General features: G+C 46.9%; 3 protein-coding genes across 5 annotated transcripts; 2 read left to right on the top strand and 1 right to left on the bottom strand.

Moving 5' to 3' along the window:
* Positions 1-2,951: 2,951 nt before the first annotated feature.
* On the top strand, positions 2,952-4,763 carry scg2b (secretogranin II b; the record flags this gene model as incomplete). The annotated part of the gene is made up of 1 exon (XM_083689711.1): positions 2,952-4,763. The coding sequence occupies one exon, from the start codon at positions 2,952-2,954 to the stop codon at positions 4,761-4,763; it is 1,812 nt and encodes a 603-aa protein (XP_083545837.1).
* An 819-nt stretch (positions 4,764-5,582) lies between these two features.
* Positions 5,583-11,331, bottom strand: ap1s3b (adaptor related protein complex 1 subunit sigma 3b). 3 transcript variants are annotated; one of them, XM_083689733.1, is made up of 6 exons: positions 11,181-11,331; positions 9,297-9,475; positions 8,211-8,319; positions 7,743-7,880; positions 6,615-6,679; positions 5,583-6,444 (listed from the first exon to the last, which is right to left on the bottom strand). In XM_083689733.1, the coding sequence occupies exons 1-5, from the start codon at positions 11,181-11,183 to the stop codon at positions 6,629-6,631; spliced, it is 480 nt and encodes a 159-aa protein (XP_083545859.1). In that variant the 5' UTR covers positions 11,184-11,331; the 3' UTR covers positions 5,583-6,444; positions 6,615-6,628. The 3 variants fall into 3 exon arrangements, with proteins under 3 accessions (XP_083545859.1, XP_083545860.1, XP_083545858.1); XM_083689734.1 differs by lacking the exon at positions 6,615-6,679; XM_083689732.1 differs by having other exon boundaries at positions 5,583-6,679.
* On the top strand, positions 10,898-15,478 carry dhrs12lb (dehydrogenase/reductase (SDR family) member 12-like b). The gene is made up of 11 exons (XM_083689730.1): positions 10,898-10,974; positions 11,674-11,808; positions 12,447-12,580; positions 12,726-12,808; positions 12,908-13,003; positions 13,149-13,230; positions 13,422-13,483; positions 13,683-13,787; positions 13,955-14,045; positions 14,248-14,385; positions 14,719-15,478. Exons 2-11 carry the CDS (start codon positions 11,753-11,755, stop codon positions 14,871-14,873), a joined length of 1,002 nt encoding a protein of 333 aa, XP_083545856.1. The 5' UTR covers positions 10,898-10,974; positions 11,674-11,752; the 3' UTR covers positions 14,874-15,478.
* The last annotated feature ends 132 nt before the right edge of the window (positions 15,479-15,610 follow it).

Genomic DNA, 15,610 nt, shown 5'->3' on the forward strand with positions numbered 1-15,610 from the left:
AGTCACAGACACACACACACAGACACACACACACACACACACACACACCTCTCACCACTTTCACTTTTATCTTGCTGTTTACATTATTCTCATCATCAATCTCTAGTTTTTAGGCTTTTGCCTTTTTTTTTTTCAGAGAAGCAATTAGTGAGTTGAGAAAATCCCCAGCAGACCAGTTCCTCCCACACACACTCGCAATCAGCTACATCTGTTATGATGCATGCTCGCGGACAACACACACACACACACACACACACACACACACACACACACACACACACACACAACCCCCTGACGGGCTATATTTATCAGACAGAATGATGACAAGTACACTTCACACTTCGCCTCCTTTGTGCCACAGACACGCACACACACGCACACACACGCACACACACACGCACACGCACACACACGCATACGCACACACACACACGCATGCACACAGCCAGGGAGGGCTCATCTTGGGATAGTGTGATGAGAGTAGAAAACAGGGAGTGCCATGTTATGGAAACTGAGAATAAGATCAGATCTGTCATAACATAACATTCAAATGAGTAATGCAAGAGACGGAATGTGGAGTGACATCACTGCCATGACCTCTGAACTCATTGCCATCCCTCTGGGTGTACTTTTATGAATGGAGAGAGTGATGTCAGAGCCATGATGCTGAGGGATTACACAACACAACTCACAAGCCTATACCCCCCTCCCCTCCCTCCCTCCCTCCACACACACACACACACACACACACACACACACACACACACACACACACACACACACACACTAACGTGCACCGACACCCACACACACACACACACACACACACACACACACACACACACACACACACACACACACACATTTTCCCGTGAGTTGCTTGCAAATAGATCCATCTAACGTCAAGAAGCTCTCTATTGGCACTCTCCCGAGGGCATGGTCAGCTGACCAAGTGTTAAAGAAAAACACCTCCAATTGCGTCAAGAGAAACGTCTCTGCTATGAGATCTGCATGCGATAAGGTATCAGGGGGTACAATGGGAAGATTTACTGGGGGTACTTAGTGGATAAGAGCTAGTCATGTGATGGATATGCGAAGAGAGGAGGGTATTGCAAGGTTGACTTATTGTAGAAGAGCACTTACAGATGAGGTGGAATGTAATAGGGCGTTTAGTGAACAGTTTGAAGCACTTTAGAATGCGGAGGAGAAGTGGTTTGGGCCTCGGTGGTGACATCATCCATAGTCACCGTTAATAAAAGCATGTAGGTGGATTTATGAGAGCACGTCGACACAGGAAGATGTGCTACTTAATAAACTATATAAAAAAAAAAAAACAGGCCAAAAAAAAAAACTTCTCTCTCATTTGTCCAATATTTCTCCATGTCAAAACTGTGCATATTGACATGTTGGTGACACCGAGCGGGATCATGTCTGTCAGCGGTCTGGCGTTGACCTCGCCCCAGCACCGTAAAGCCTAACCGTGTTGTGACGGGTGATCTGATCAATGGCCCGGTCGTATTGACTACCGGGAGGAGCGCGAGAACTGTTCCAGTCCCCAGTCGGGAGTGCATTTATCACGCGCATCCCTCCGCAGAGAGAGGAGAGAACTGCGACAGCGATTCCGCTGCTCCACGGTGGTGGGTTTGGAGGGTGAGTCATCGCCGGTGGGGTTAACCCTTCATCTCCCGGGAGGGAAGGAGATAAGGGCGATACGGCTCTCTGCGACAGATTGTTGTTTTCATAAACGAACGCCTTGTCTTAGGCCTACACTGCAATCGTTGTCAAGAAACATCATTGTAATGTGATATAACGGTTGGAGCGGCATAATAGCTAAATGACTTTCAGCCGAGTGAATCTGTGTGCCCCATGCTGTGTGTCAACATTATTATTGACGATGCATTGTAGAGTTTGGAAGTATTCATATCACATTCTAAGTAAAGTAATAGCACTAAGCCTTAGCCATCATAACTGGGACAAAACTGGGACAATCATTTTCCCGAAGCAGACATATAGGCCACTTTATTCCCAAGATATGAATAGAACTCACTCGATATAAATTGCTACAACAGAATCAGACAGAAGCCAAATCTAATTTTAGCAGACTGGTTTCCTTGACATGCCATATCATAAGCCTAAATAATTTATTATGGATTTCCAAAGGCTGAGTATTGCGTGTGTGCTGTGATGACGCGCGGGTCAGGTGTTGCCTCATATAACGCGGGGAGCTGTCCCCGGTGCTGAAAACAGAACAACACAACCTCGGTTACCGAAGGACCGCGAGGAGATGCTATACACTTTCCCTACTGTCGTCTGAGCTAATTGCCGAAGGTAAGCATGAGACGATTATGCGCTTTCAACACGTCTCGAACAAAAACGCACATCTATTATCTTGCATTCGCTGATTTGATAATGTTTTCTTTTTTTTTATCTCATCATGATTCGACGAAGTTTCGTATACCCTGATCTTGACAGTCGCCTTGAATTGATTTTAGAAACTGATAGGCAGTGTTTACTTCTGATGAATGCTATACGACTACCCTATGAATGATAATATAGGCTAATGACAGGAGAATTAATTACGATTAGGCTATATCCACTAGGTTATATATCCGCAACTGGTTTAATATCGATTTAATACAGATCAAGAGGGTTTGCAAACGGCAGCCAGAAGCGAAGTGTTGCCCTGACAACGAGCAGTGACTCATCCAGTGATCTCGGCAAGTCTCTTGAAAACAGATGAATTTATTAAAGCTCAGAACAGCTCTTGATCCAAGCAACCTTACCTCTCATCTCTGTATGGATAGCCTAATACTACCTCCAATACACGTTGACACAAAATTCTAGGTTGTAAAAAAAGTGCAAAAAAGCAGCCTTTGGTTCGTTGTGTAAGCTTTGTGCAGGCACATCATGTCGTGAACCTATACTATCTATCTCTGTCTTTCAGGCGTATAATGCTGCTCTCACACCCAAAGTTAACCGCGGGAGGAACTGTGGTCCTACTCGCCTTTCTCCTCTATGCGTGCGTTGTGCAGGGCGCGTCCCTCCCCCGTCACCACAGGTTCCGAGGAGAGGAGAATGAGGACAGGCGCCCCGCAACCTACCTCCCACCCAGCTCCGACATGGTCAAAGCCCTGGAGTACATCGAAAGTCTGAAGCAGCGAAAGGACGGGGGGCGAGAAAAGCCCACAACGGACTATGACGAGGTGGACAAGTTCCGCGTTCTGCTCCAGCTCGCTTCACTCCAGGACGAGGGCGCGCCAGAACGGCAGGCGCCCCCGCCGGCCCAGAGGCAGGACATCCCGGCCGAGCAACTGGTGAGAGCCCTGCTCAGGACCCTCCAGGAACAGTCCGGTAGAGACGCCAAAACCGCTCCTCCAGTGCCCGGGAACGACCGTCGCGCCCACAGGCACCACTCGGCGGACACCGCCATCCCCGTGAGCGCACCCGGAGAAAGCTTCCCGAGGCCGCACAAGAAATACCCACTGATGTTCGAGGACGAGGAGAACCGTGACGCCTATAAGCGGGCCACGGAGGACCTGGATGAGCAGTACACCCCTCAGAGCCTCGCCAACCTGCGCTCCATCTTCGAAGAGCTGGGGAGGATGTCCACCGCCAACGGCCAGAAGCGAGGCATCTTCGACGACGACGATGACGACGACGACGACATGTTCAACCTGAGCAACCTGGCCTACGAAGACGTGGCGGGTGGAGAGGAGTGGATCCCCGTGGAGGAGAAGGTGGAAACGGAGGAGGTTGTCAACGGGAGTCACGAGGAGTTCGACAGGGGCCTGGAGGATAACTATGAGGATTATGAGGAAGAGGAGGGAGACGGTATGCAGCGACGGGCCAGCCAGGATAAAGAAGACCCCGAGGACGATACCAAACTGGTGGATTTTTACCTGTTGAAGATCCTCGAGATGAGCGACCAGACGCAGAAGAGGGATAGAGCCGGAGAGCAGAGAAAGAGACTGATCCGCCCCTCCCTCATCGATCCCCGGGCGGTGAACGAACTGCTCGAGATCTCCCTAAAGCTTCATATCCCTCCAGAGGACCTCATCGATATGCTGATCACCGAGGAGTATAGAAAACTCGACCGCCAGTCTCAAGCCCCAACCCGCTACAGGACCAGCAAATCTCCCCCGAGGATCCGATACTACAGCCGCAGGCTACCGGTTAAAAATGCTCCCCAGGACATGGACAGAGAGGACTTTCTGAACATCATCGGCGTGGAGACCATCAGCAACGAATATCCTGTGAGACAGAGACCGTTTAAGAGTGCCTCTGCTCCGGCCAGAGTGCCAGCCCCATCCACTCCAGCGGTAGTTTCAGCACCAGCGGCTCCAGTTAGAATCCCTGCCTCTTCTGGCCGACGGGAAAACTTATTCATGTCGGAACTCAACAAGATGCCCCTGAAGAGGCATGCCGATTACGACGATACGGTGGACGAGGACGAACTGGCGACGTTCCTGGCAGCCAAAATGTTAACTCAATACCCGAACACCATCACCAAGCGCGACACCCAGTCCCAGATGAACGGACAGTTTCCCTATGAGCTTTACGAACAAGCCATGAAAGATTACTTCGATCAAGTGGACACTGAAAAAGGCGGGCCAGCGAAAAGAGATTCAGAGACAGAGCAAGATGAGATCGTGGAGCCCACAGAGACACAGCTGAAAGACGAGATAGCGGCGGAAACGACGGCTCCACAGACCGTGAAAGAGGAGGAGAAGGAGCATCACGGAAAACCGGTTGGTGGAATGTAGACGGTGGACACGCGCGACGACACCCTCGATACCTTCTGATGAAATGAATATGAAGTAATGTTTATACTATCTCAAAATAACCAGTCTGGTGGACGTATTCTAGTTTACATAACATTTGTATATACATGAAATATATATGACCTATATCAGTGTGCGGGGCTGGGGGCGAGTGTGTGTTGTGATATTATCTGGGTTTGTGGGTTTCCAATATTGTTACATTATGAAAATGATTCACTGACCTAGAGAGTCAGACCGTCGCCTATGCCTTCCAACCCTCATGCTGCAAGCTCTGTAATTGTTGGACCCTATAGGTTGTTGTGCTATATATGCTCATTTTTAAACCATTTTGTACGTGTTCAATAATGTGTGACGACTCAGAGATGAATAAAGCATTAGATGAATAAAGTATTATTTTCTTCTTCCTGCGTTCTGTTGACTTATTATAAAACACATACTACAACACCGTTAACACCGAGGCAGTTATGGTTGAACACTAACATGTATTTCACAGAGAAAAAAGCGGCCGTTTCTATTTCACTCTTTTGAAACTGATCTTCTAGCCTAATTAAAAGTATTATCAATTAAAAACAAGAAACAACACAGTGACAACGTTTCAAGGTAGGGCTTCAAGTGGTTGCCTGGTGATCTATGAATGCAAATTGCAATTTTACAGATAAAAATGTCTACCTTTTCATGGAGGTGTGTGGGCTGTGTAGCCTACTGGTTCATTGTTTAAGTTCGGCGCCTTGGACAGCGTCCGTCTATTACGATTGCTATACAAGTCAACTCACTATGAACATGACCCAACAAAAGACAAAGTTGTATTATCAAAATACACATTTTAATCAATCAGTCTTAAACATCACAAATTGCTCTCTTATAAAAAAACAAAAACAATAATCCCTTCCAATAGAGGCGTGGTCCCCTCCCAGGCTGCCATACAGACACATTCAAAACACAACGTCATTAAAACATTGTAGAAAGGCACTTCTTCAACTTTAATATAGCATAAATACATCATTTTAAAATAAATCAACAAGTAGCGTACTGATTCAAAAGCACTTTGGGTAATAGGTTATGATTGTCATAACCACGATTACGTCTGTGATTGACATTATGGGATCATTATGAACCGGTAATTTAAAACACTCTAAATTGAGGTTGCATTTTGGTAATAATAACAACATTTCCCCACTTGAAGAAAAACTTCCATTTAACTTCTCTTTTATCTCAGGAGAGACAGGTTCATTACTATAGCAGTCTGGGTTGAGGCTAATTCCTCTTTAATTCCATCAATTTGGGAAGTGAATTGAATTCCAATTCGGTAATTGAAAGAAAGGGCATTCATTTTCAATAACTTTGCAATACTAACTCCTGGATATCTGGGTATACTGTATGTTCCAATAGTTACCTACTCGACTGTGTGTGTTCCTTACATTCTACTGTATATTGAAAATAACAAAACAAATAAAAATGGAGTTTTAAAACACTTCCTGAATTGATGGAATTCGTCGCAATCCTGATGGCAGTAGGAGTCCATTTCATCCCATTTCCATGTCCAGGTACTCCCAAGAATTCCCGTTTTCCGGAACGTTCCCTGTGTGTGTTCCTTCCCAATCCCTTCCCCCCCCCCCCCCCCCTAGAGTTAGAAGGCAGGTTTGCTCATGTATTCCTCCATCGTCTAGAAGGACAGAGACGGAACCGGTGTGACTGAGGTGATCTCCGTGGCAACGCGCACATTATTAAATTCAATGAAAATGTCCACTCTCACACTTCTAGAACACACGGTTAATAAGACATAGGGGACAAAGAAGACGGGCACAGGAAACTAACACAAGCGGAACCTCTAACCTTTCTGTCCATATTCAAGGCCCTCCAAACAGCTCCACATCATACCACTCTCTGTGTGTGTCTCCCTGAAGCAATATAATGACGACAATCAGTGTGAGGCTACAGTGTGAATAGCAGTGCACTAAGATCAGAGGATACAAGACATTTATCTGGAGGAGCAGAGACGGAGAGAGAGAGAGAGAGAGAGAGAGAGAAAGCAAGAGGAAGAAAAAAAACAAAAAACGCCCGGCCTAGCGCGATGCCTAGTACTACTGACAGGTGCAGATCTACAGTCAAAGAGACAAGCCTCTAGCTGCTGCTAAAGCCCCCAGACCTGAAGCAAAACTCACTGAGGAGAATCCAATCTGTCTCACGCTCGCTCTGTCATCGAGCGAGAGAGAGAGAGAGAGAGAGAGAGAGAGAGAGAGAGAGAAAGGGTGGGGGAGAGAGAAAGGGTGAGGGTGAGAGAGAGAGAGAGACAGATAGATGGGGAGGCAGAGAGAGAGAGAGAAAGAGAGCGGGGGAGAGAGAGGGCGAGGGAGAGAGAGAGAGACATATGGGGGGGCAGAGAGATAGAGAGCATGGGGAGAGAGAGAGAGAGAGGGAGAGAGAGAGAGAGAGAGAGGGAGAGGCCCACACACACACAAGAGCACCAGCTAATATGGGTCAACTCATCCTGAGAAGAAGCCTACTAGCTCTGAAACAGAAGAGGCAACACCAGAGACTCACTCAGCACCACCGTCCATCCAACCCATACTGGGACGGACAAGTTAGCCACGCACTCTCCCTTCAGTCCGACCAATCAAATGATACCAAAAGATAGACTCAGAACTTTTTAAAAGATGGAGGACAGGAATACTGCTATAACAATCTACGACAACAGTGTTAGTACACCACACCAATATCTGTATCCCATTCCACAACAGCATCCACAACAGCAACATCTATGCGTTTTCACTCTGCGTTCAACAATCTCCTTGACCCTGACTCTGTGGATGAATGGTAGGAGGGTGTCTGTGTGTGTGTGTGTATGTGTGTATATGTGCGTGTGTGTGTGTATATATACATATGTGTGTGTGTGTGTGTGTGTGTGTTTGTGTATATGTATATGTGTGTGTGTGTGTGTGTGTGTGTGTGTGTGTGTCTCACCTCCTGCAGCATGTCCGAGGACTCGATGCAGCCGGCCACTGTCTGCTTGGATGTCTCCTGCACCTCACCGCCCAATAGAAACTCATCCAGGATGAAGTAAGCCTTCTCAAAGTTGAAGATGATGTCCAGCTCACACACCTGAGGAGGGAAACCATCATATCAATGTCCCCATAAAAGCTCGAAATGACAAGTCATGACTTGCTCTTCGGGGGAGGGGGGGGGGGGGGGTCTAGGCCCAGGGTTACTTTATATAGTTTAATCACAAATAAAACCTGAGTGATTTAACAAGTACAGTCCAAAATGGACATATTAACTCTTCAGACAAGCAGTGCATTCTTAGTTGTAGGTTTGGGAATAGTATATATATATATATAGAGAGAGAGAGAGAGAGAGCAAGTGAAAGAGGAAGAGGAAGATAGAAATAAAGATAAGAGTCGTGGTATTGCAGAGACAGACGTCTCCTCTTACGTTGCCAAAGTACTTGTCCAGGAGCTCCACGTAGCGATGCAGCACCTCCAGGGCTAGGAGCTCATTCTCCCCGTCCTCCAGCCCCAGGCAGAAATACAGGCTGGCATACCTGGAGTAGAGAGGGGGGAGAGGAGGGGAGGTGATAGAGAGAGCAATAGGTGGGAAGGGGAGGGCAGGGGAGGGGAGGGGAAGGGAGGGGAGGTGATAGGTGTGAGGGAAATACTATAGCCTGGTATACCTGTAGTGAAGAGGGGAAGGAGATAGAGAGAGAGGGGTGTGTGTGTGTGTGTGTGTGTGTGTGTGTGTGTGTGTGTGTGAAATCCTACGGGCTGAGGTAACACCGAAGGGAGGGGTTAGAGAGACTGGAGGGAGGGAGGGATGACTGTGAGGGAAATACTTGAGGCTGACATTACTGCAGAGGTGAATAGGGGATGGCGGGGGGGACGTCTCCCCATTGAAGTGGGCATTTAAATTTAAAAGGGTTACGGTCAGGGGCAAAGGCTATAGGGTTATAGGGTTAAGGGTAGGGTCGTCCCAAGGATCCCACTTAGTGTAAACCCGAGTTGAGAGGGTAATGCCCCCACCGACGCTGTCGAATGGCTAGCTTTTTGATCGCTGGTTTAACATCGGTAGTGGAGGAGATGGTGGTCACGCGTGTTGGCAAGTCAGAAGGTCGCAAGTTCGAGGCTCGGTCGGAAAAAGTCGAATTGCGAGGGCGACTGTTTGCAACCCCTTCACTGTCTGTTTCATTGGCATCTACCGTAGACGGTGGTCCTCTGTGGCTCAGTTGGTAGAGCATGTTGCTAACAACGCTTAGGTTGCGGGTTTGATTCCTGCTGGGACCATATATACTAAAAAATGTATGCACTCACTGTAATGTAAATGGCATATATTATTATTATTATTATTATTATTATATTAGATGGAGGGACAGGTAATTGGGATAATATGATATGCTGGCATACCTAGAGAGAGAAAAGTAGGAGATGCTATCTATCTAGAGAGAGATGATGATGATGATGATGATGATGTGTGGGAGAGAGTGCAGTAGTCATGGCGATGGAACCAGAAAGGCTCTCCTTTCACCTCTTGTAGACGATTTTCAGGTCGCTCCAGTGCAGGAAGTTGCAGGAGCGCGGTTTCCGTGCCAACACCATGGTGGTCATGTCTCGGACGATCTTCTTCTTCTCTCTCTCGTTGATGGGCGTGAACCACTTCTGGAGGCGGAGCTTCCCCTGGCGGCTGAAGAGCAGCAGGAAACGCATCTAAGGGGGAGAGAACACACACACACACACACACACACACACACACACACACACACACACACACACACACGCACACACACACACGCACACACACACACACAGACACACACAGACAGACACACACCTCAGTCTGAGTCACTCTTTCTACAAACTGGTTAGAGAGGCCGGCCAGCAATCGAAAGGTCGTTGGTTCGATCCCCACCCCAGGATGTGTGCTGGTGACTGGAGAGTTGCTGGTATCATATCTAAGGTGTCTACCACTGCCGTTGTGCCCTTGAGCAAGGCACTTAACCCCTAACTGCTCCAGGGACGCCGAAAAATGTCTGACCCTGTGCCCAGAGCCCAGAGCGGGGGAGAGATGTTTGGAAATACCACATTCCAAACAATCATTGATTGATTTATTGATTGATGGGCAAATAAAAGTCAGAGGTATGCAGCCCGCTATCGACAATTTCCATTAAAGAGTAACTCCACTAACCTAAAACCACAACTTAAAGACAAAGAGAGTGAGGTAGTGGAAAAAGAGAGAGAGAGAGAGAGAGGTACTGAAGGAGGGGAAGGAGATAGAGTCACTTGAAACCCAATCCAACAGGTGCTCAAAACAAAACAAAGTGATGTTTAGAAAGTGTGTTTCCTGGCTTTGTTCAGCTGGATGTCAGACTTTTCATTCATTTGTGTGTGAGAACGGTTGTGCTTCTCTGATTTCATCTTCCTCCCATTGTTGACTTAGGAGGAGCTCAACTGACAAAAGAGATCTGGGCGACCTTTCACTGCGGATGTGCGTTGTTGTCAATGGCTGGACTGAGCTGCCAGCAAAACCCTTCATGGTATTTTAGGCTGGCATGGTGGGCAACAACAACAACAAAAAGCTAAATAAGTACAGTGTCATTACAATACAGTACTTTCTATTCATATGTCCATACGCCCTTTTCACTGTCCTGGCGCCCTGCTGGTGGAACGAGCTTCCCACTGCTGTCAGGACTGCAGAGTCACTACCTGTCTTCCACCGTAGATTGAAGACCCATCTCTTCAGGCCACATGTTAAAGGTCCCTCCTAAAGACCTATTCATCCCCATTACCCCCCCATGTACAAATTTCTCTCCTGTTTTAAAAAATTTGTTTAATTAATTAATTTTAAAAATCCTTCTTCTAGCATTGTGAGTTATGGACTGATGGATAGATGATTCACTTACTTAAACAAATGTATTTGCTGTAAGTCACTTTGGATAAAGGCGTCTGCTAAATGCCATCAATGTAAAAATGGAAATGGAAATATGTGTACGCATACAATTTGATTCAAACTAACAAACGCCCCCAAAAGGTACTGTTGACAGGTAGGCAAATTATTTGTGACAAAGGCTTTAATGCCACAAGGGCAGTGGAGTCACCAGCAGGGCGACAAAAGTGACGAAACCTGTTTCGCTTGGGGACAGGTTGAGGAAATGCACACCTTACTTCCGACTATAGGTTCAACACAAAATACGCACAAAACTCCTCAGGTACGAGACATGAATGCACCAACATTTGTTTTTAGAATAGGTCTATTTCTACTCGGTTATCGACCTAAACAAAAGTTGGATCCGACTGTAAAAACAAACACCTGATAGCGACAGGTGTCACCGTCGGACTATAGTCTGACTCATCACTAAGTTAGAGCCGCGGGTTCATTCACCTGGAATAAACTAAAACCAATACATCAACTCACCATCTTGAGGGTAGCTCGGGTTGTTGTCCTTTATAGTCAAATAAAAAAAAGCGAATAAACACTTTAACCCTCGCACAGTGGGTGAAGAGACTCGGAAGAGCGCATCGCTTGGCGTTTTTACAGAATGCTTCGCTTACGACCAGAAAGTTGAGTGAACTCCTCCTTCCCGTGACCATTCCCAGAGGAATAGCGCAATAACGCCCAGCGCGTCACCACTCCTCTGCTACTGGATTGGTTGTGTGTGTTGGGGCCTTGTGTGCACCTGTTTTTCAGAAGGGTATCCTTCGATCAAACCACTACTTGGAACACCAGATGAATATCATCACCATTTTGCTCATTTGATTTCGAACTATACTAGTACGACTATACTAGGCGTCTCAAAATGAACGATGGTGTTTTATAAGTCCGCGTGTTGTTCTCGTTCGTGTCGATAGAGGGCAGCACTAAACCCTTTCCACTGAACTAAGGCCATTGATTTGTGTGTCTGTCACAGTGGTCTGGTCTGTCAGTAGCCTATTTCAGAGCAATTGCTTGAGAGACGCTGGATGAGGAGCACTGGAACATGAACAGCAATGTCTCTGTATCGCAATTTGATCTGGTTTTTGAAAGGAATTCACGAATACACAAGGTCAGTAAACGATTTGATTGATTTGACTGCTTTTTCTATTGTGTTTTGTTGTCGAATAACGGGAGGAATTGTTTACAAAGTCAGGGCAATCGTGTTGACTGTATATAGTTAGCCACTGCTTCTTGACTGGAGGTATATTTTGTATCCCACGATGCTTTGTAACTGTTGGTTGTAACTTTGCTTTTTCAGTACAGCAGCTCATGGTAAGAATGGTAAATACAGTATGACACATCCTTCAATCGTGTTTACTCAGGGTATTACAGATCACTGTATGGCACTTTCAGTACCAGACACACACACACACACACACACACACACACACACACACAAACCCACACAAACCCTCTTTTCACTCACAATACAATAGTTCCATTGACAGATGGAGTGCCTAGTCATTTTAGATCGTCAGTCACATCAACAGCTGACCGATTTTCAAAGAGCTGATTGAAGAATTGTAGACGGTCCAACTCCAATCCAGATTATTATCACAGCAAATTTCACTATCATTTTTGCTATCATTTTTTTTATAGTTTGGTACCAGTGATTGCTATGACGTTCAGTCGATTTTTAGCTGAATTCATGATTATTTGTATGGATTGATTGCTAGACTGATGGATTGAATATGTGTCCCCCAACAGGAATGGATATGAGGCTGCATCTAAGAACTTTGTGGCGAAGGAACTGGAGGTGTCTGTGGTGGGAAGGTCGTTCCTGATTACGGGAGCCAACAGTGGCATAGGGAAAACCACCGCTATGGCCATAGCAAAGAGAGGTACTGTCTGGACCTGGTGGCCATCATGATAGGGAGTTTTAGTCCCACACTCAGGGTTAGCGTAATAGGGTCATCTGGGACTGAACCGCCCCCCCCCCCCCCCTATTTTCCCGACGTCCGACGTCCCCCTCTTTGGTTTGCCCAGGTGGTACAGTCCACATCGTGTGTCGGAACAAGGAGAGAGCTGAGGATGCCAAGGTAGACATCGTCAAGGAGTCAAGGAACACGGTAAGCATGTGTGTGTGTGTGCATGCTTATGGGTGTGTGTGTGTGTGTGTTAACTCCATTTACAGCAACAAGTGTCAGGCCTACCGGTTTTCGTTACAGGAAGTATACATCCACATTCTGGACCTGTCCGATACACACAGGGTGTGGGAGTTTGCCGAAGCCTTCAAGAAGCAATACCTGACCCTCAACGTGCTGGTAGGCACCGCAGACAACCCCCCCCCCCCCCCCCCCCCCATTCTCTCTGTCCTCCATGGACTATTATGTGAGAGCATTGAGTGATTTATTGAGTGAATATTGTGTGTGTGTGTGTGTGTGTGTGTGTGTGTGTGTGTTATGGCAGATTAACAACGCCGGGTGTATGACAAACAAGAGAGAAGTGAACGCCCAAGGGCTGGAGAATAACTTTGCTACCAACACTCTGGGTAAGACCACCGACAGGCTCTGGTAGAGGCCAGGGTTTGAAACGGGTTTGCCTGTGGGAATGGATCGTGGTACATTGTGGTACAACGTCGGCCGCTTTCCAAAATCGTATCGAAATCCGATCTACATCGTTCCCCCTGTGGATGACAAACGATTGTAAAGGTGTCCTCTGTTGTCCTTCTCTCTCCTAAAGGAGCGTATGTTCTCACCCAGGGCCTCATTCCACTCCTGCAGAAGAGCCGTGATCCGAGGGTGGTGGGTACACACGTACACACACACACACACACACACACACACGCACTAACACACGCACCTACACCCATACCCATACCCATACCCACACCCACAACCACACACAGACACACAGACACCTCAACACATTGTTCTCATGAGTTCTGATGGAGTTCTAGTACATGCCACTGACCCTTTGCCCTCTGGCCTTCCTGCCCGACAGATCACAGTGTCATCAGGGGGCATGCTGGTCCAGAAGCTCTCCCCTGACAACCTCCAGTCTGAGAGAGGCTACTTCGACGGCACCATGGTCTACGCCCAGAACAAGGTAGCACAGGAGACCAGGTTTCCAACCATCACTATGCTCCTATGCCCCTGCCCACAAGCATTGGTCATGTTCTAATATTAACAATGGCCCAGTCAGAGGTTTGTCCGTGTGTGTATGTGTGTCCGTGTCTGTGTCTGTGTGTGTGTGTATGTGTTGTTCCCCTGCAGAGACAGCAGGTGGTGCTGACAGAGGAATGGGCCAAATGCAACCCAGCCATTCACTTCTCTGTGATGCACCCGGGCTGGGCTGATACACCAGGTATGTACACACACACACACACACAATTATTTCTGATTACAGAATAATTGTTAATTCTTTACTGCACATTTAGAAATAGAATTATATTTTATGTCTGAAACATACTGTCTGAACATTCTACCCTGTTGAATAGGCCCTTAATCTCTCTCTCTCTCTGTAGTTTGAACTTTGACCCCAGCTCTACTTCTCTCTCTCTCTCCAGCTGTGTCCAGTGCGATGCCTCAGTTCCACCAGATGATGGGGGACAGGCTGCGGAGTGTAGAGCAGGGGGCGGACACGGTGGTGTGGCTGGCTCTGACCAGGGCTGCTGGCAAAACAGTCAGCGGACAGTTCTTCCAAGGTGGGCAAGAGAGAGAGAGAGAGAGAGAGAGTGTGTGTATATATATATACACACACACGCATATATATATATATATATATATACACATACATACATACATACATACATACACACACACACACGTGCAGTAGATCCCCTAAAATGTTTGCTGATTGGGGTAGATCATATTGACGTCCATATAGGAGATAATTATATACACACACATGTATTTCATTCCATATCAGCTCACCTGCATTGTCACTAACTGTCTGAAGAACCCTCAATGACAGGACACACACTGGGTTATGGGTTCTGAGATCTTTTCCATGAGATGCACTGTGTTGTGTGTTTCAGATCGGAGGCCAATTCCGGCTCACCTGCCCCTGGCCTGGACCCACAGCTCCAAGGAGGAGGTCCGCACCTTCATGACCCGGTTGGAGACCCTGGCCCAGTCGGCACAGACTCACCCCGAGACCCAACTCAGCGGTGCCCCCATCGCCGTGATATGACTCGCCTTACCCTAATTCACACTACAGAGCCAAACTGAGCCGAGCCGAGCTGTACTAGGCTGGTCTGGTTACTCATCCAACATAGTTACCGATACAGTCCTGAAAAGGATCGTGTGTAAGGAAAATGTCCACGCCAGCTTAGTATGGTTGGAGTTGGCCCTGTAGAGTGTGTAAACCCCCCCCATACAACCTCTCAAATGTTCTTCTCCACCAAATCAAGAGTCAAGAAGCAAAGAGCTACTGGGGGGAAAAAAAACAACCTTTGACCCACTACTACTGGGTCCTAATTATGATATTATATTTGAGAAACGTGTCTCTAACTCGTACCCAGTTGCAATAATAAAATGGTTCTATAAACGCTAATCATTAAACCCTTATGATGGTTCTCCTCAGGGTTTGGGCCGTGTTCAACTACAATATATGACCAATGACCATGAGACGAAGCACCGTGAGAGGCAGTAGTACCTCCTTGTGTTTACTGTACTGGTATTGTACTGAAATGAATGATCTGAACCATTGATTCAGATTGATTGACTGAAACGAAAATCGTTCAAATGAAAGTCACTTTATATTCAATTGTCTGTTCATTTGACTCAGTATCCCTCCCTGACGTGTCCTGGAATATCTTCACTTGACAATAAACAGATAAACTCAATATTTTTCTCAGTCTGTGAGACTTGAATGTGAGCGGTAACATTAATGAACACACACACACACACACTTCTGGTTGTGTAGGT

This window comes from Argentina silus (genome assembly GCF_951799395.1).
Source record: "Argentina silus genome assembly, chromosome: 18".
NCBI classification, from domain to species: domain Eukaryota; kingdom Metazoa; phylum Chordata; class Actinopteri; order Argentiniformes; family Argentinidae; genus Argentina; species Argentina silus.